At 46.4% G+C, this 21,183-nt stretch overlaps 1 protein-coding gene across 6 annotated transcripts in view; it reads right to left on the bottom strand.

Moving 5' to 3' along the window:
* LOC145352383 (nesprin-2-like) overlaps positions 1–21,183 on the bottom strand; it is a 243,402-nt gene that overhangs the window by 143,252 nt on the left and 78,967 nt on the right. For all 6 annotated transcript variants that reach the window (XM_080202157.1, XM_080202160.1, XM_080202159.1 and 3 more), the window contains 7 exons: positions 20,521–20,656; positions 16,540–16,758; positions 15,078–15,337; positions 14,049–14,217; positions 9,346–9,495; positions 6,731–6,871; positions 281–463 (listed from right to left, as the gene is read on the bottom strand). In XM_080202157.1, coding sequence (XP_080058283.1) covers positions 281–463; positions 6,731–6,871; positions 9,346–9,495; positions 14,049–14,217; positions 15,078–15,337; positions 16,540–16,758; positions 20,521–20,656 — 1,258 coding nt within the window. The remainder of the gene's footprint in view (positions 1–280; positions 464–6,730; positions 6,872–9,345; positions 9,496–14,048; positions 14,218–15,077; positions 15,338–16,539; positions 16,759–20,520; positions 20,657–21,183) is intronic.

Below are 21,183 nucleotides of genomic sequence, written 5' to 3'. Positions count from 1 at the left end.
TAAAGGCTCACATTCCAACCATTATTTTGTAAATTGAGTTTGTGTTTTTATATTCTCTGTTTGTGAACAGAACTCCCACTCACCTGATGAAGGAACAGCACTCCAAAAGCTAGTGGCTTGTGCTACCAAATAAACCTGTTGGACTTTAACCGGTGTTGTGAGACTTCTTACTGTGTTTACCCCAGTTCAATGCTAGCATCTTCACATCAAACACTCCCAAGACAGGTACAGCATGGGGGAGAAAGGCGCAGTGTGAGAGACATTGGTGAAAGGCTGTGACCTTGTTGAGTAGTGCTGTTCTCTGTTCCGCAATACGGGACACACGTTGATGTTGCTGGAATGGATCAAGTAGACTCTCCATTAGCTCCTGAGCCTGCTGGGGATCCAACTCTGCCAGATCCTGCACTTCAGCATCAAGCTGCGAAAGCACCGAGTGCCAGTCATCAATCCCCCTCCAAATCCTCTGTGGAAGGAGAAGCAGAAACAGGGATTAAACACTCAGAGAATTAGGCAAACATTGCAAAAGATTTCAGTTCAGCTACAAACTCTTCCAATGGAATACCATGTCAGCTCCAGCAGGGAGCTGTGAAGAAACTTTCTACATTTTCACTTCAAATTAGCCAGGGGCAGAAACACTCTCAGAAAAGCACTGCTCTCAGAACAGATCATCAGCAATTCCTGGAAAGACATCGCCGTTTAAATAGACAAAGAACAAACTGTGAGATCCAAAAATACAACATTGCTGCTCTCTAGTGGCACAGTATGCAGTGTGTTCCTGGATTGCTGATACCTTCAGAGGGACCCTGTATCCCACTGAGAGTCGGCACCTTCAGGAGAGGAGGGGGACCCTGTACCACAGTGAGAATCAGCACCTTCAGGAGAGGAGGGGGACCCTGTACCCCAGTGAGAGTCAGCACCTTCAGGAGAGGAGGGGGTCCCCGTACCCCAGTGAGAGTCAGCACCTTCAGGAGAGGAGGGGGACCCTGTACCCCAGTGAGAGTCGGAATCTTCAGGAGAGGAGGGGGACCCTGTACCCCAGTGAGAGTCAGCACCTTCAGGAGAGGAGGGGGACCCTGTACCCCAGTGAGAGTCAGCACCTTCAGGAGAGGAGGGGGACCCTGTACCCCAGTGAGAGTCGGAATCTTCAGGAGAGGAGGGGGACCCTGTACCCCAGTGAGAGTCAGCACCTTCAGGAGAGGAGGGGGATCCTGTAACCCAGTGAGAGTCAACACCTTCAGGAGAGGAGGGGGACCCTGTACCCCAGTAAGAGTCAGCACCTTCAGGAGAGGAGGTGAACCCCGTACCCCAGTGAGAGTCGGAATCTTCAGGAGAGGAGGAGGACCCCGTACCCCAGTGAGAGTCAGCAGCTTCAGGAGAGGAGGGGGCCCCTGTACTTAGTCTGCAGGAAGTGTGTCCAGTTGCAGCTCCTCACAGACCACATTGTTTGACTGGAGCGGCAGGTGGACGCACTGCGGAACATACAGGAGGCAGAGGGTGTGATAGACATAGATGGTCACACCACAGGTTCCGACAGGTAGATGGGTGACCACCAGGAGATGCAGGCAGGTGGTGCGGGAATCTCCTGTGCCTATTCCCCTTTCAAACTGTTATACCATTTCGGATGCTGTTGCGGGGGATAGCCTGTCAGGGGGAGATACCAGCAGCAGCCAGACCTGTGTCACCACAGCTGGTTCTGCTGTAGGAAAGGGTCAGGCAAAGAGCAAGCAAGCCGTAGTAGACTCACTAGTTAGAGGCACAGACAAGCGTTTCTGTGGCCACAATCGAGACTCCAGGATGGTGTGTTGTCTCCCTGGTGCCAGGGTCAAGGACGGCTCTGAGCAATTGTAGGGCATTCTTAAGGGGAGGGTGAGCAGCCAGAGGTCGTTTTACATATTGGTACCAACGACATAGGTGGGAAAAGGGATGAGGTCCTGAAGCGTGACCGTAGTGAGTTAGGCAGAAGGCTAACGTGCCGGACCTCGGAAGTAGTGATTTTAGGACTAATATCTGTGCCATGTGCTAGTGAGAGTCGGAATAGGAGGATTAGGCAGATGAATGCCTGGCTTGAGAGCTGGTGCAGGGATTTAGATTTTTGGATCATTGGATCTTTTCTGGGGAAGGGCTCATCTGTTCAAGAGAGATGGGGGCTACATTTGAACTGGAGGGGCACTAACATCCTGGCAGGGAGATTTGCTAGAGCCACTCAGGAGGGTTTAAATTAGTTTGGCGGGGGGGTGGGATCCAAAGCCGTAGAGAGACAGAAGAGAATTTTAAGAATAGTACGGAAGTTAAAGAGAGCACATTAATTAGTGAAAACAGTGTCAGTAATCCTAGTACCAGATAGATCAGACAAAAGTAAGACAGAGAGAAAGGGAAGGCCAGATTAAACTGCATTTATTTCAATGCAAGAGGCTGATCAACCAGGCAAATGAACTCAGAGCATGGATGGGTACGTGGCACTGGGATATTATAGCAATTACTGAAACATGGCTAAGGGAGGGACAGGGCTGGCAGCTCAATGTTCCAGGGTACAGATGCTATAGGAAAAATAGAACAGGAGGTAAGAGAGGAGGGGGAGTTGCACTTTGATTAGGGAAAGCATCATTGCCGTACTGAGAGGGGATATATCCGAGGGTTCAGCCACTGAGTCTCTATGGGTAGAACTGAGAAATAAGAGGGAAATCACTTTAATAGGGTTGTAGTATAGACCCCCAAAGAGTCAGCAAATATATGAGGAGATTACAGATAGCTGCAAGAAAAATAGGGTGGTAATAATTGGGGATTTTAATTTTCCCAACATTGAGTGGGACAGCCATAGTATTAGAGGGTTGGATGGAGAGAAATTTGTTGGGTGTACTCAGGAGGAATTTCTCATTCAGTATGTGAACGGCCCGACTAGAGAGGGGGTAAAATCTGACCTCCTCTTGGGAAATAAGGAAGGGCAGGTGACAGAAGTGTCAGTAAGGGATCACTTTAGGACCAGTGACCGTAATTCTATTGGTTTTAAGATAGCAATGGAGAATGATAGGTCTGTCCCAAAAGTTACAATTCTAAATTGGGGCAAGGCCAATTTTGATGGTATCAGGCAGGAACTTTCAAAAGTTAATTGGGGGAGTCTGTGAGAAGGCAAACAGACTTCTGGTAAGTGGGAGGCTTTCAAAAGTGTGTTCACCAAAGTTCAGGTTAAAACATTCCTCTTAGAGTGAAGGGCAAGGCTGGCAGAAGTCAGGAACTGTGGATGACTTGGGATATTGAGGTCCTGGTCAAGAAGAAAGAGGCACATGACATGCATAGGCAGCTGGGATCAAGTGAATCGCTTGAAGAGTATAGGGGATGTAGGAGTAGAGTTAAGATAGAAATCAGAAGGGCAAAAAGGGGACACGAGATTGGTTTGGCAGATAAGGCAAAGGAGAATCCAAAGAGCTTCTACAAATACATAAGAACATAAGAACATAAGAAATAGGAGCAGGAGTAGGCCATCTAGCCCCTCGAGCCTGCCCCGCCATTCAATAAGATCATGGCTGATCTGTCGTGGCTCAGTTCCACTTTCCCGTCCTCTCCCCATAACCCTTAATCCCCTCTCTTATCAAAAACCCATCAACCCGCGTCTTAAAAATATTTAGCGAGGCAGCCTCCACCACTTCAACGGGCAGAGAATTCCAGAGATTCACCACCCTTTGAGTGAAGAAGTTCCTCCTCACAAGAGTAACTAGGGAGAGAGTAGGGCCTCTTAAGGATCAACAAGGTCATCTATGTATGGATCCACAAGAGATGGGTGAAATCCTAAATGAATATTTCTCATCAGTATTTACTGTTGAAAAAGCATGGATGTTAGGGAACTTGGGGAAATAAATATTGATATCTTGAGGAATGTACATATTACAGAGAAGGAAGTGCTGGAAGTCTTAAAGCGCATCAAGGTAGATGAATCCGTGGGACCTGATGAAGCGCATTCCAGGATGTTGCGGGAGGCTAGGGAGGAAATTGCGGGTCCCCCAGCCGAGATATCTGAATCATCAAGTCACAGGTGAGGTCCCTGAAGATTGGAGAGTGGCAAATGTTGTGTCTTTGTTTAAAAAGGGCTGCAGGGAAAAGCCTGAGAACTACAGGCTAATGAACCTCACATCTGTGGTGAGTAAATTGTTGGAGGATATTTTGAGAGACAGGATCTATAGGCATTTAGAGATGCAAGGACTGATTAGGGACAGTCAGCATGGCTTTGTGAGTGGAAAATCATGTCTCACAAATTTAATTGAGTTTTTTTGACGGGGTGACCAAGAAGGTAGATGAGGGCAGTGCAGTTGATATTGTTTACATGGACTTTAGCAAGGCCTTTGACAAGGTACCACATGGTAGGTTGTTGCATAAAGTTAAATCTCCCGGGCTCCAGGGTGAGGTATCTAAATGGATACAAAATTGGCTTGACAGAAGCCCGAGGGTGGTTTTAGAGAGTTGTTTTTCAAACTGGAGGCCTGCGATCAGTGGTGTGCCCCAGGGATCAGTGCTGGGCCCAATGTTATTTAGGGAATATAGGGGGCATGGTTAGTAAGTTTCCAGATGACACCAAGATTGGCATAGTGGAAAGTGAAGAAAGTTATTTCCAATTGCAATGGGATCTTGATCAATTGGGCCAGTGGGCTGACAAACGGCAGATGGAGTTTAATTTAGACAAATGCGGGGTGATGCATTTTGGTAGATTGAACCAGAGCAGGGCTTACTCAGTTAATGGTAGAGCACTGGGGAGAGTTACAGAACAAAGAGATCTAGGGGTACATGTTCATAGCTCCTTAAAACTGGAGTCACAGGTGGACAGATTGGTGAAGAAGGCATTCGGCATGCTTGGTTTCATCGGTCAGAACATAAGAACATAAGAAATAGGAGCAGGAGTAGGCCATCTAGCCCTTCGAGCCTGCCCGCCATTCAATAAGATCATGGCTGATCTGTCGCTGCTCAGTTCCACTTTCCCGCCCTCTCCCCATAACCCTTAATCCCCTCTCTTATCAAAAACCCATCAACCCGCGTCTTAAAAATATTTAGTGAGGCAGCCTCCACCACTTCAACGGGCAGAGAATTCCAGAGATTCACCACCCTTTGAGTGAAGAAGTTCCTCCTCAACTCCGTTCTAAACCGCCCCCCTTTTATCTTGAGGCTGTGCCCCCTAGTCCTACTGTCTTTTTTGAGCGGGAAGAGTCTTTCCACCTCTATCCTATCCATCCCATTCATCATCTTATACGTCTCAATGAGATCTCCCCTCATTCTTCTAAACTCTAACGAGTACAAGCCCAGTTTATTCAGCCTCTCCTCATAGCTCAACCCCCTCAACTCCGGTATCAGCCTAGTAAACCTCCTCTGCACTCCCTCCAAGGCCAAAATATCTTTGCGCAGGCGCGGCGCCCAAAACTGCACACAGTACTCCAGCTGCGGCCTCACCAATGCCCTATACAGCTGCAGCAAGACCTCCCTACTTTTTCGTCTTGTTGAAGTTGTACAAGACATTGGTACGGCCACACTTGGAATACTGTGAGCAATTCTGGTCACCCTATTATAGAAAGGATATTATTAAACTGGAAAGAGTGCAGAAAAGATTTACTAGGATGCTACCAGGACTTGGTGGATTGAGTTGTAAGAAGAGGCTGAATAAACTGGGACCTTTCTCTCTGGAGCGCAGGAGACTGAGGGGTGACCTTACAGAGGTCTATAAAATAATGAGGGGCACAGATCAGCTAGATAGTCAATATCTTTTCCCCAAAGATAGGGGAGTCTAAAACTAGAGGGCATAGGTTTAAGGTGTGAGGGGAGAGATACAGAAGTGTCCAGAGGTGCAATTTTTTCACACAAAGGGTGGTGAGTGTCTGGAACAAGCTGCCAGAAGTAGTAGTAGAAGCAGGTACAATTTTACCTTTTAAAAAGCATTTAGACAGTTATATGGGTATGATGGGTATGGAGGGATATGGGCCAAATGCAGGCAATTGGGATTAGCTGTGGGGTTTAAAAAAAAAATGACATTGACAATTTGGGCTGAAGGGCCTGTTTCCATATTGTAAACCTCTATGACTCTATGCCTTTACCTCAGTGAGAGTCAGCACCTTCAGGAGAGGAGGGGAACCCTGTACCCCAGTGAGAGTCAGCACCTTCAGGAGAGGAGGGAGACCCTGTGTCCCAGTGAGAGTCAGCACCTTCAGGAGAGGAAGGGGACCCTGTACCCCAGTGAGAGTCAGAACCTTCAGGAGAGGAAGGGGACCCTGTACCCCAGTGAGAGTCAGCACCTTCAGGAGAGGAGGGGGTCCCCGTACCCCAGTGAGAGTCAGCACCTTCAGGAGAGGAGGAGGACCCTGTACCCCAGTGAGAGTCAGCACCTTCAGGAGAGGAGGGGAACCCTGTACCCCAGTGAGAGTCAGCACCTTCAGGAGAGGAGGGAGACCCTGTGTCCCAGTGAGAGTCAGCACCTTCAGGAGATGAGGGGGACCCTGTACCCCAGTGAGAGTCAGCACCTTCAGGAGATGAGGGGGACACTGTACCCGAGTGAGAGTCAGCACCTTCAGGAGAGGAGGGGACCCTGTACCCCAGTGAGAGTCAGCACCTTCAGGAGATGAGGGAGACCCTGTACCCCAGTGAGAGTCAGCACCTTCAGGAGATGAGGGGGACCCTGTATCCCAGTGAGAGTCAGCACCTTTAGGAGAGGTGGGGACTCTGAAGGGGGATTTGTGTTTTGGGTGAATACTGCACATACCTTTTGCTGTGCCTTTGCCTCACTGTGGGTCTTACTGCGTTCCTGCAGCATCTTTTCGACACTCTGGAGTCCACTCCATATGGTTCCGATCCTAAGGCGCAGTTCCTGGCTCTGGGTGTTCTGGGAACTCAATGCTTGCAGCTGATGAGAAGAATGCAGAAACGTTTGAGATTGAGTTATGTATCTTTAGCCTTGCTGCAGGCTCTCCACCTGCTCTGAAGTCTCTCGCTGACAATCCATTCCATTGATTCCAGCTGGTGAACTGACACTAACGCAACAGAACGTGTGGCAATGCTGGAAAGCTGAAGAAACATTTAAATGCTGCCAGTACTCAGCAGGTCTGATAGCATTTTGTGAATGTTTTCAATCAATGTTCCTTTTGTTTTGTTCTGAAACATTGGGCAAAACTTTCCTGTCCCACCCCAGTGGGGAATTGTAGCGGACCGTGCAAAGGTCTGTTGAAATCGGAAGGATCTTCCTGCTTTGGGGCGAGCACAGCGGAAAATACTACCCATTGACTCTGTTTCTGTCTTCACAGATGCTGTCAGACCTGCTGAGTATTTACAGCATTTTCTGTTTTTATGATACTCAATAGTCACGTCAGCCACTGTGCAAGCTGAGCTCATCATTTTCCAACCGCACGGGAAGGATCACTGGCTTGTGATCTAGTGCAATGTTGTCCAATAGGTTAATGGCTAAACAAGTGCTGATCAGGTCACTATATTGGTCACATGGTACAAAATGAATTGCAATAATGAAGTAAACCTTTTAGAAATAGGTTTGTTGTGTCAAACCGCTTGACTGGGATTTGAACACATCACATCCTGATTCAGAAGAAAGGGATGTGGGCATTATGGGCTAAACTAGGCTTTATTGCCCATCCCTAGTTGCCCTTGAGAAAGCTGAATCACTGCAATCCATGGCAACATGGCAGCACTGTGGTTAGCACTGCTGCCTCACAGTGCCAGGAACCTGGGTTCGATTCCCAGCTTGGGTCACTACCTGTATGGAGTTTGCATATTCTCCCCGTGTCTACATGGGTTTCCTCCGGGTGCTCCGGTTTCTGCCCACAGTCTGAAAGATGTGCTGGTTAGGTGCATTGACCCGAAAAAACGCCACACTGTGGCGACTAGGGGAATTTCACAGTAACTTCATTGCAGTGTTAATGTAAGCTTTGCATGTGACTAATAGACAAACTTTAAATAAAATCATCAGTTAATGAAGTACATTCACTTCCAGAGCAGCTTGGAAAGGATTTTGCAATCCAACTGTTGTGCAAAGAAAGCCGGGTCTCAAGGGTGGTTAACTTCCTCACAGTGCAGTCAAATTATTTTTTAGTTCTTCAAAAGTAGACTACCTCTGATCAGAATTGATAGATGTTAAGACTCAGGGATGGAAAAGAATCAACTATTGGCTTCTGGCCACTGACTCTCGACTTACATTCTGTCTCCTTTCGCTTCTGAGCACAGTGACTGGACATTTAATAGACCTTTGCCTCATGGCCAGCCTCCTGTAACTTCTCCTTTTGTGCCTATAGTATCCAATTGCTTCCAATTTCAATTGACAGATAAAGGATGAACACGATTTGAAGATTCACATTTCCCAGTTTACTAAAATTGCAGATTTCCAGCTTCACTGACAGCTGTTCAGTGCTGTCCATCACTCATGGACCCCAGCTGCTTCTCTTCAGTTGTATCACCAGATTTCCTCAAGAAACTGTCCAGAACAGATGTTTCCAAGACTGGCCCTAATTCCAGTGTTTCAGAATATTCCCACTGATCTAATGAATCATCTTTTAGAGACAGGCAGAGAGAAGGTAACTGATGGTGGGATCTTTTCCTTGTTTCAGTGAACAAGTGGACTTTCAGCTTCTCAGTCACTACTAACCTGACAACTGAACTGTATTGTGATACATATTCTGCTCTGACCAATAAGTGACTTCTGTCTAACAGCGATGAGAATGATTCCTCCTTTTTCAATCAGCGACAGGCAACAAGTAACAGCCCAGCAACTGACACCCATACTCACACCCTGCAGCTTTAACACAACATCCATTACAACACCCATTCACTCCCTCCACCACCAACGCAGTGACAGCGTGTGTACCAACTACAAGATGCACTGCAAGAACTCACCAAGGCTCCTTAGACAGCACCTTCCAAATTCACAACCCACTACCATCTAGAAGGAAAAGAGCAGCAGATACACGGGACCCCCACCACCTCCAAGTCATTCACTATCCTGACTTGGAAATATATTTCCATTCCTCCACTATCGTGGGTCAAAATCCTGGAACATCCTCCCTAACAGCAATGTGGGGTGTACCAATACCACAAGGACTATAATGGTTCAAGATGGCAACTCACCACCGCTTTCTCAAGGGCAACTAGGGATGGGCAATAAAGCCTAGTCTAGCCAATAATGCCCACATCCCTTGCTTCTGAGTCAGGAGGTGATGGGTTCAAATCCCAGTCAAGAGGTTGAACAAATAATCAATAAAACAAATTACCCAGGTATTTCTGGGATCTTGCTGTGCATAAATTGGCTGCAACATATCCCTACATAAAAAGTGAAGATGCTGGATAAATACATAAGTTCTTTCATTAAAGCCTCACCTTTGCTTCCACATCTCCCAGTGCTCTGCTACTTTCCAGGATCTGACTGTTGGTTTGTGAAGGAATGCTGGTATGTGGCTCCGAGTACTTGTTCTGGCTGCTGATTTCCATCATCGCTTCTCGCTGGGCATTCACTGTGTCTTCGAATTGCTAAAAGCAAACGTTACAGTGAAGGACTGCAACCCAAAGCAATTACACAAAGCCAACAAGCTGAGAACCAGAAGCACAGAGTCATGTAGCATAGGGAGGACATTCAGCCCATCCTGCCTGGACTGGCTCGTTGGTGTGACAGTGATGCATTTCGGCAGAAGGGTAAGGGAGAGGCAATAATGGCAGTGTTTGAAAGAATGCGTCAAGGCAGACGGACCTAGGTGTCCATGTGCAATAGATTTTTAAGGGCAGTAGGACACATTGAGAGAGTGGTTAGCAAAGCATATAGGATGCCACGTGCCAGTCAGAGTAGGATAGCGGGATGAATATGTGGCTGACAAGGTAGTGTGAGGAAGAAGGTTTTGGATTCTGGGGGCATTGGGAAGGTAGGGGAGGTGGGACCTGTACAAACTGGACGGGGCAGGACTGGGATTGATGTCCTTGGAGGGGGGTACTTGCTAAAGTGGTTGGGAGAGTTTAAACTAATATGGCAGGGGAAATTAAGAACAAGAGGAAAAGGCAGTAAGGAGAATAAGGAAAGTAATAGGCAGAGAAATCAAGGGCCAGAGTCAGATAAGGACCAAGTCAAAAATAGTAGGAAAGGGAAAAGAAATATTAAAAGTGCTCACCTAAAGGGTTTGTACCTGAATGCTCGGAGCATTCGATACAAAATGGATGAATTCGTTGCACAGAGAGATGTAAAGGGATATGATATAGTTGGCATTACAGAGACATGGCTCCAAGGTGAGCAAGGATGGGAATTAAACATTGAGGGTTATTCAGTGTTTAGAAAGGATAGACAGAAAGGAAGAGGTGGTGGAGTGGCATTGTTGATTAAAGATGATATTGAGAAAAGATATTAGCATAGATGATGTGGAATCTGTATGGGTTGAGTCAAGGCGCAAAAACCATTGGTGGTTTACAGACCACCAAACTGTTGTGGTAATGTTGGAAAAAAGCATAAGGCAGGAAATCAGAGATGCATGTATTAAAGGAACTATAGGCGACTTTAATCTGCTTATAGATTGGGAGAGTCAAATTAGGACAATAGAGGAGGAATTTCTGGAGTGCATAAGGGATGGTTTTTCGGTTACTTTCCAAATTCTTTGGACTCTGGAATAGTTCCTACAGATCGGAGGGTAGCTAATGTAAGCCCACTGTTCAAAAAGGGAGGTAGAGATAAAACAGGGAACCATAGACCAGTGAGCCTAACGTCGGTACTGGGGAAGTTGCTAGAGTCCATTATCAAGGATTTCATAGCTCAGCATTTGGAAGGCAGTGGGATAATCAGACAAAGTCAGCATGGATTTACAGAGGGGAAATCATGCTTGACAAATCTATTGGAATTCTTTGAGGATGTAACTGGTAGAACTGAGGAGAACCAGTGGATGTCATTTATTTAGACTTTCAACAAGGTCTCACATAATAGACTACTATGTAAAATTAAAGCATATGGGATTGCAGGTAATGTCTTGAGATGGATAGAAAGCTGGTTAGCAGAGAGGAAGCAAAGAGTTGGCATAAATGGGTCTTTTTCTGATGGGCAGTCAGTGCCTAGTGGAATTCCCCAGGGATCTGTGCTAACTGTTCACATTATATATTAATGATTTAGAAGAGGGAACTGAATGTATTATCTCTAGACTTGCAGATAATACAAGTTTGGGTGGAAGGGTGAGCTGTCAGGAGGATGCAGAGATGCTTCAACGTGATTTGGACAGGCTGAGTGTGTGGGTATCTGCATGGCAGATGCAGAATAATGCGGATAAATGTGAGGTTATCCATTTTGGTAGCAATAACAGGAAGACAGATTATTATTTGAATTGGGGTAAATTGAGTGAGGTGAAGTCCTTGTGCACGAGTTGCTGAAAGTAAGCGTGCAGGTACAGCAGGCAATAAAGAAGGCAAATGGTATGTTGGCCTTCATAGTGAGAGGATTTGAATACAGGGATAGTGATGTTTTGCTGCAATTGTATTGGGCGTTGGTGAGACCACATCTGGAGTATTGTGTGCAGTTTTGGTCTCCTTATCTGAGGAAGCATGCCCTTGCTATAGAGGGAGTGCAGCGAAGGTTTACCAGACTGATTCCTGGGATGGCAGGTCTGTCATATGAGGAGAGACAAAGTCGGTTAGGATTATATTCACTGGAATTTAGAAGAGTGAGAGGGGACCTCATAGAAACTTATAAAATTCTAACAGGGTTAGACAGGGTAGATTCAGAAAGAATGTTCCCAATGGTGGGGGAGTCCAGAACTAGGGGTTATACTTTGAGGATAAGGGGTAAACCTTTTAGAACTGAGGTGAGGAGAAATTTCTTCACCCAGAGGGTGGTGAATGTGTGGAATTCACTCCCACAGAAAGTAGCTGAGGACAAAACATTGTCTGATTTCAAGAAGGAATTATATACAACTCTTGGGGCTAAACGGATCAAGGGATATGGGAGGAAGGGAGAGACCAGGATATTGAAATCGATGATCAGCCATGATCAAAATGAAAGGTGGAGCAAGCTCGAAAGGCTAAATGGCCTCCTCCTGCTCCTAGTTTCCATGATCTTGGCTTCATAATTAGAGGCATTGAGCATAAACATAAGGAAATTATGCTGAACATTTTGAAAGCGCTGGTTAGGTTCTGGTCGCCACACCTAAGGAAGGATGTGAGTCAGGGTCCTCAAAAGGGTGCAGATGGAGATTTACCAGAATGGTTCCAGGGATGAGGGGAGTTTAGTTACAGGGTTCAGTTGGGGAAGCTGGGGCTGTTCTCCTCGGAGTAAAGGATATTGAGGGGAGGTGTAGAAGGGGGACAGACAAGGAAACACAATGGTACAAGGACCACAAGGTCACTGATTTCAGATTTTGGATAAGAGAAGTGACTGTGAGGGTGAACTGTTTTTACACAGAGAGTGGGAATGAGCTGGAACTCCCTGCCCAGGAGGGTGGTGGTCACAAATTTCGAAGGAAAATTGGATGGAGGCTTGGAGAGAAATGTGCAAGGTTACAGCAATAGAGGAGGAGAGCACAAATGTCTGCATTGCACCAGTGAGCTGGCATGGGCTCAATGGGTCGAATGGCCTCATTCTGTGCCGTAACTGACTCTGTGACTTCATCAATCTGTTCCCACTGGTTTTTCAGACAGCATATTCCAAATAATAACAACTCACTGGAGAGAAACAACAATCTCTTCATCTCCCACTTTCAGATAATTTGTCAATTATCTGAAGCCGGTGTCTCTTTGGTTACAGACCAGCTCCTTGATTATTCAATACGCTGAACTGAAAAGGAGATGCAATTCCTGGTGTTTTTATTTGAAAGCTGAAGACAGCAGCACAAACACAAACAGAGGAGCATGATTGATATGCATGACCAGCCTATCTACCTACTCCATCTAAACCCACAATGGCCCAGGCCTCCTGCTCTCAGCCCGCTTCACCTCCTCTCCACAAAACAACACATTCGCTTTCTGTCTCAGAGATGGAAACAGGAACTCAGCTGAAAGAAAAGCAATAGAATCCTCAACTTCATCACCATCCCTCTGTGAAAGCCAATTAGCCAGGGACCAATTACAGGGTACGGCCCATTATCCACAATCTCACATCAGTGGGTCAGGTGGGTAGCAGGGGAATGAGACACATTCTGCAGCCTGCAACTCAATATATAAACCACCCCGAACCCCTCGATTAGATTCCAGTCTGTAACTCACTCCCGGGTATCTGTTATTCTGTATATAAACCACCCTGAACCCCTCGATTAGATTCCAGTCTGTAACTCACTCCCGGGTTTCTGTTATTCTATATATAAACCACCCTGAACCCCTCGATTAGATTCAAGTTTGTAACTCACTCCCGGGTATCTGTTATTCTATATATAAACCACCCCGAACCCCTCGATTAGATTCCAGTCTGTAACTCACTTCCGGGTATCTGTTACTCTATATATAAACCACCCTGAACCCCTTGATTAGATTCCAGTCTGTAACTCACTCCCGGGTATCTGTTATTCTATATATAAACCACCCCGAACCCCTCAATTAGATTCAAGTTTGTAACTCACTCCCGGGTATCTGTTATTCTATATATAAACCACCCCGAACCCCTCGATTAGATTCCAGTCTGTAACTCACTCCCGGGTATCTGTTATTCTATACATAAACCACCCCGAACCCCTCAATTAGATTCAAGTTTGTAACTGACTCCCGGGTATCTGTTATTCTATATATAAACCACCCCGAACCCCTCGATTAGATTCCAGTCTGTAACTCACTCCCGGGTATCTGTTATTCTACATATAAACCATCCCGAACCCCCCCGATTAGATTCCAGTCTGTAACTCACTCCCGGGTATCTGTTATTCTATATATAAACCACTCCGAATGCCTCGATTTAGATTCTAGTGTGTAACTCACTCACGAGTATCTGTTATTCTATATATAGACCACCCCGAACCCCTCGATTAGATTCCAGTCTGTAACTCACTCTGGGTATCTGTTATTTTATATATAAATCACCCCGAACCCCTCGATTAGATTCCAGTCTGTAACCCGCTTGCTGCTTCAGTATTTACCTCCAGTCCAGTCTCTGGTGCTCCATCGTTGTCTAATTCTGTGTTCTCTAACTGAGATATCGATTGCTGCAGCCAATCCCCAATGCTGTTGGTCTCTATGAGGGACTTGTCCCACTCTCGGCCCTCCTCCTCAATCTCTCTACGACTTTTCTGGATTTTCCGTTCGAGGCTATGGGAACAAACCACTTGATTGAGTGCAGAGCCTCTGAGAGTTCAGGGTGCAGAGTGTTACACGCCTGTGTTTCCTGAATTCAGATCAGTCTATCTTACCCGGGAGGGTGAGTGAGGGAGCCGGGGTTACCCTGTTCTTGGTGATGAGGCAGCGAGGATGGTCCTTGTGTAACGGGAGCTCTCTATGTGTGTCAGTCCCCCTGCTCACTGCCAACGAACATAATAAGGATCTTAATCCCTTTCCAATTAATCAGGGAATAAACAAAACCCACCAACTGCATCCAGTCTGCACAGGATGAGAGTCAGATAATAGGAGACAATTACAATCACTGCAACAAGGGGATTGGGAGTAAGCAGGAGACAAAACCACTTCACACCATGAGGGTCAGATTTAGGGCGATGGGGGATGGGGAGGGTGATCATATAAAGTGGTCAGAGTTGGCACAGTGTCTGTGGTTAGCTAGGTTTCTGAGAAAGAGAAGAGGGGAATCATCCCTCCTCCACACCTACCCCACAGGCACAATCTGAACATTTTGTATTCTTTCATGGAATGTATTTATTGCTCATCCCTAATTGCCCTTGAGAAGGTGATGGTGAGCTACGTTCTTCAACTGCTCGGATCCTCCAAATGTGGATGTGCCTACGCTGCAGTACCGTGGGTGGAATCACAGACACTTCAGTGCCATAACCCCAGGGGAACTGAGTCTAATCCTACTACAAACCTCCCCATCATCATAATTACTGCCAAGGAAGAAGTCTGTATCTTTCTGCTCAGCGTGGGGCTCAATATCACACACCGACAGCAGCTCCCTCACCATAGGCTGGCCGGGGATGAAACATGGCCCACTCCTCACTCACCTCCGGCATCGATCCTCCATTGCCTGCAGTTCCTGAAGGATGGGTATGGCTGAAGTTGAGTCCAAAGGCTCCTGAACACCGAGGAGTTTGGTCACCCGGCAGAGCAACGTGGCCACAGCTGACCGTTGGTTCTTCAGGTTGCCATGGTAATGGCTGAGGGACTTCTCCAGCTCCTGGAGTTCAGCCTCTGTCGCTTGTTCCCTCGGACCCTCGGGTAGGTCATCCTGAAGGTGGTCCAGGTCGATGACAACTCGATCAATCTGAAGGTCAGAGTATGAAGAACTTCATTTATATAGCAACTTTAAAGTCAGGAAAATCCAAAGCAACTCAGAACCAATGGAATCATTGTGGAAGTGCAGTCACTGCTGTACTGTAACAAAATAGCAGACAGTATGCACAGCAAGATCCCATAGTCAGCAATGTGATATTGAACAAGCTATTATAGATACATTTGTTGAAGGATAAATATTGGTCCCCGGACATGGGGGAAAGACTATCACAACTCCCATTCCACCACAGGCTGAGGGATATTCGATATGAGCCAAACAGCAGCTTGTTTTACTGAAAGACAGCACCTCTGACAGTGCGGCGCTCCCTCAGCACTGACCCTCTGACAGTGCGGCGCTCCCTCAGCACTGACCCTGTGACAGTGCGGCGCTCCCTCAGCACTGACCCTCTGACAGTGCGGCGCTCCCTCAGCACTGACCCTCTGACAGTGCGGCGCTCCCTCAGCACTGACCCTCTGACAGTGCGGCACTCCCTCAGCACTGACCCTCTGACAGTGCGGCGCTCCCTCAGCACTGACCCTCTGACAGTGCGGCGCTCCCTCAGCACTGACCCTCTGACAGTGCGGCGCTCCCTCAGCACTGACCCTCTGACAGTGCGGCACTCCCTCAGTACTGACCCTCTGACAGTGCAGCACTCCCTCAGTAACACACTGGACTGCCACTCTCAAGAGTTGTCAGCCAGTGGTAACATTCTTTTGTTTTGAAGCCAGCGTTGTTAGTTCAAAACCCAGTTTAGATATTGACCTGTGCGAGCCCAGTTTGGCCTGGGTTGCTGCTGAGTATTACTCTGGTTGGACCTGCGCCATTGGTCTGTCTCAGTGTGGTCTATAATAAAACAAAATTCTGCAGATGCTGGAAATGTAAAATAAAAACAGTGCTGGAAAAACTTGATGGATTTGGCAGCATCTGTGGTGAGAACGAGAGTTAATATTTTGAGTCCAAAGTAACTCTTCTTCGGAACATTAACTCTGATTCTCTGTCCACAATCCTACCAAACCAGCTTTTCCAGCAGCTTCAGATTTTCTTTCAGTCCAGTTTATACTGGATCACTGGGCTGTGTTAGTCCAGTTTATACCGGATCACTGGGCTGTGTTCGTCCAGTTTATACCGGATCACTGGGCTGTGTTAGTGTGTTTGATGGTTTCGAACAGACTGGTTCTTGCTGAGGTTTTTACCTGTTCGCTGATGGATTTCCATTCCTCCCTCAGGTTCCTGCTGTGTAATTCCTGCTCTCTCACAGAGTCTTGGAGGCAGAGCCAGTGGTCCCAGAGAGTGGATAGAGACTGGCTGACAGATCCCCCAGTGCCTGCCTCATCAGCTCTCTCCAAATTCTCGGCTATGTTCCTCAGCTCCAGCATCTTCATCTCCATTGAACTGATTTCTCTTCGTAGCGCCTTTAGTTAATGAAGGAAAGAACATTAGAAAACAACCTTGTGAACTCACTGAACAGCTCACTCCTCTCCCAGACAAGAATACCTTTCCTTTTTAAAGGCATGATTCACCAGAATGATATGAAGCTGAATGGGTTAAATTATAACCTCGGGTTGCAAATATTCCTGTATTCCCTTACCTTTCAAGGTTAAGGGGGATCTAACTGAGGTATTTAAAATGATTACAGGATAGCGTTTGCCTCAAGGCACCAGGGGCCCAGGTTCAATTTCAGCCGTGGATCACTGTCTATGTGGAGTCTGCATGTTCTCCCCATGTCTGCATGGGTTTCCTCCAGGTACTCCAGTTTCCTCCCACGGTCCAAAGATGTGCAAGTTAGGGGGATTAGTGCGATAAGCGTGTGCAATTACGGGGATAGAGTGGGGCGGTGGGCCTGGGTAAGACGTTCTGTCGGAGAGTAGGTGCAGACTCTATGGGCTGAATGGTCTCCTTCTCTGCTGTAGGGATCCTATGATTCTAGATAGAGTGAAATTATTTCCTCTGGTGTGGGAATTTCCAGGATTGAGAGCTTCTAAAATCCACGTGAGTGACTTAGTTCAGGGTCTGAGTGCAACGTATCATCAGCAAACCAGGATACAAAGTTATGCTGGATAGTGGGTGGTGAGGACAATGCAATGGGACTTCAGAGGATATAAATAGACAGGTTTGGCAAGTGGATAGGAAGGTGTCAAATGGAATACATTGTGGCAAAGTGTGAAGTTATCATTTTACTGGGAAAAATAGAAAGGCAGAATCTTTTCAAATCTTGAGAGACTGGGAGGTGTTTACACTCACTGGCGTCGAGGTGGCCTTATACCTGAATCACAGAAAGCTTTCATGCAGATATCCTGTATGTCAAATAATAGGAAGGCAAATAGTATGTTCATCTTCATTACAAAGAGATTGGAGTATAAGAATAAAGACTACAATTATACAGGGTCTTGGAGAGGTCTGGACCATGTACAGTTTTGGTCTCCTGACCTAACAAGGACATAGCTGCCCAAAAGGGCATGTAACAAAGTTTCCTCTGGCTGGTCTCTGGGATGAGGGGAACATTGAGTAGAACAGACAAATATTCCCTGGATTAAAGGAAAATATTTCCTGGAGTTTGGAAAAATGAGAGGTAATCTCATTGAAATGTGCAAAATTCTTAAGGGACTTGACAGAGTAAATCATGAGAAAATCTTTCCGCTGGCTGGAGAACCTAGAGCAAGGATCACAGAATAATGGATCAGTCGTTGAGGACAGAGTGATGAGACGTTTCTTTATTTTTTCTTTCATGGGATATCACAGCCTGTTGCCAATCCCTAATTGTCCTTGAAGTGAGTGCTCAGGCATTTTAAGACTCAATCGCATTGCTGTGGATCTGAAGTCAGGTGTAGTCCCGAAAGGACACTAATGAAATAGATGGGTTTTTATGACAATCAACAATCATTTTAATTCCAGATTTTTGTTGAATTAGAATTTTGCCATCTGCCGCGGGTCCTAAGAACATTACCCTGAGTTTCTGGATTATTAATCTAGTGACAACACCACTGCATCACTGCCTCCACCTGTTCACTTGAAGAGTTGTGAATCTTTAGAATTTCCTACTCCAGAAAGTCATGGATGCTCAGTCACGGAGAATATTCAAGACAGAGTTCACTGATGTCCTTTAGGGAAGGAAATCTGACGTGCTTACCTGGTCTGGCCTATATGTGACTCCAGAGCCACAGACAGACGCAGATCCAGACACAGAATTGGACATTGAGCCAGATAAAAGCAGACACATGCAGGAGGCAGATGTGGTTGACTCTCAACTGGCCTCTGAATAAGGGTAACTCGGGATGGACAATAAATGCTGGCCAGCCAGCGATGGTCATGTCCCATGAATGAATAAAACAAAATAGATTTTTTGAGTGGTTGGGTAATTAAGGAACATGGAGAGAACACAGGAGAGTTGAGCGGTTAGTACTGCTGCCTCACAGCACCAAGGACCCAAGTTGGATTCCAGTCTGGGTCACTGTCTGTGCAGAGTTTGCACGTTCTCCCTGTATCTGCGTGGGTTTCCTTCGGGTGCTCCAGTTTCATCCCACAGTCCAAAGATGTGCGAGTTCAGTGGATTGGCCATGCTAAAGTGTCCCTTAGTGTCAGGGGGACGAGCAGGGTAAATAGAGGTTAAGGGAATAGGGCCTGGATGGGATTATGGTTGGTGCAGGCTCGATGGGCTGAATGGCCTCCTTCTGTACTGTAGGGATTCTATGATTCTATGAGAGTGAATGTCAGCCATGATCTTATTGAATGACAGAGCAGGCTTGATGGGCTGAATGGTCTACTCCAGCTCCTAATTCTTATATCCTCACAAGGGCTTGTAATGTTAAAATGCCGTTCAGGAGTGATGTCAGGAACATGCCTTTACATAATGACTGGTGCAATACAGAATGCTCTCTCCTCCAGAAGAATACTGAAATATTACAAATGTATATTTCAAAACTGAGGTTGATTATTTTTTGTTGGTAATGACAGTAAGGATTACAGAAGTAAATAAAGTAAATGGAGTTAAGATACTGATCAGCATTCTAATTGTATGTCTACACCAATCAACAGATTCAAAGGGCTGAATGACTTCTATCCGTATATTTCCATGAATGTCATGTGTTGATAGAGCAAGGCAGGGAGGTTATTCAGAGCCTCTCACTGCTCAATTCTCCTGATTCCTCCATTGGGGATCAGTTTATTCTCATTGTTTTCCCTTTGAGAAGGTGTCTGGAGTCTCTGATAGGGTCGACCGTCTGCCACCTGGGCTGTGTGAGGCGGCTTCATGGTGAGTCCTTCTGCTCTTTCCCTGTATCACTAAAATGCCTCACCTGATGAAGGGGAACTGCTCCAAAAGCTCATAGAACATAGAAAACTACAGCACAAACAGGCCCTTTGGCCCACAAGTTGCGCTGATCATATCCCTACCTACTAGGCCTACCAATAACCATTAAATCCCATGTACTCATCCAGAAGTCTCTTAAAAGACCCCAGCGAGTTCACCATTACCACCACCGACGGCAGCCAATTCCACTCACCCACCACCCTCTGAGTGAAAAACTTACCCCTAACATTTCCTCTGTACCTGCTCCCCAGCACCTTAAACCTGTGTCCTCTCGTAGTGACCATTTCAGCCCTGGGAAATAGCCTCTGAGAATCCACCCGATCTATACCTCTCAACATCTTATAAACCTCAAGATTCCAGACAAACCTGTTGGACTGTAACCAGGTAAGACTTCTTACTGTTCCCACCCCAGTCTAACGCCAGCATCTCCACATCATATAATTCTAAAGTTCAAATCAAACCACCTCACAGAGCTTTGTTTCTGAGCAGTAGTGTGCCCTCAGACACACACACACACACACACACACACACACACACACACACACACACACACACACACACACACACACACACACACACACACACACACACACACACAGATGCAGATAAAAATCTACAGATGCAGTCCCAGACAGACGCGGACCCAGACACAGAATCGGACATTGAGCCAGATAAAAGCAGACCCATGCAGGAGGCAGATGCAGACACAGACTGAGCCATAGTCACAGACAGACAGATACAGACACAAATTGAAATGTAGACTAATGCAGACAGGTGTGCAGACACAGACCGATGAAGTCCCACACACATCCTGAAGCTCGGCCAATGCTCTTATCTGAAATATGACGCAGATTAACACTTTCCTTACCGCCTGCTTTTCCACTTGCTGGATAGCTGCTTTATAGGAATTCGGGGTCTGTGCTGTGGATTGTTTGAGGGCTGTCTCCAGAGTGTCCAAGCAGTCTGAAAGTTTTGTCACATATTCTCTCACTTCCTCTGGGTACCTGCCCAAACAGCAGAAATAACTCATTCATTTTTGAGGACTTTGATAAAGTTAGCTGTCCATCCGGCCTCAGAGTGGAGAATTACCCAAGGGAGAAGAGTTCTCTGAGGCACAGGTATTTTCGAGCTAGCTGCAAACACATCACTGCTCTTGAAGATCTCCAAATAAACCCCTTTTTGTTCGGCAATGAATTCTCTGAAAGTATATCTGGACATTGGCCTGAAAGAGGAACTCCATTTCTCTCTCCATAGGCTCTGCCAGACTTTGAGTATTTTCAGATTTTATTTCAGATTTCCAGCATCCCCAATATTTTCTTTTGTATTAAGATTATGAGGAGATTTGCCCAAAGTTCTTGCTTATTATTATTCATTCATAAATGTGGGTGTCACTGGTGGATTTACTGGCCATCCCTGACGGCATAGCTGTGGCTCTAGAGTCACATGTAGGCCAGACCAGGTAAGGATGGCAGATTCCCTTCCCTAAAGGACTTTCGTGAACCAGATGGGTTTGCGTGACAATCGGCAATGG

The sequence above is a fragment of the Carcharhinus amblyrhynchos genome, chromosome 14 (genome assembly GCF_965287045.1).
Source record: "Carcharhinus amblyrhynchos chromosome 14, sCarAmb.v2.hapA, whole genome shotgun sequence".
Lineage (NCBI taxonomy): Eukaryota > Metazoa > Chordata > Chondrichthyes > Carcharhiniformes > Carcharhinidae > Carcharhinus > Carcharhinus amblyrhynchos.
The sequence above is the reverse complement of the archived record's forward strand: the minus strand, read 5'-3'. Positions and strand labels throughout refer to the sequence as shown.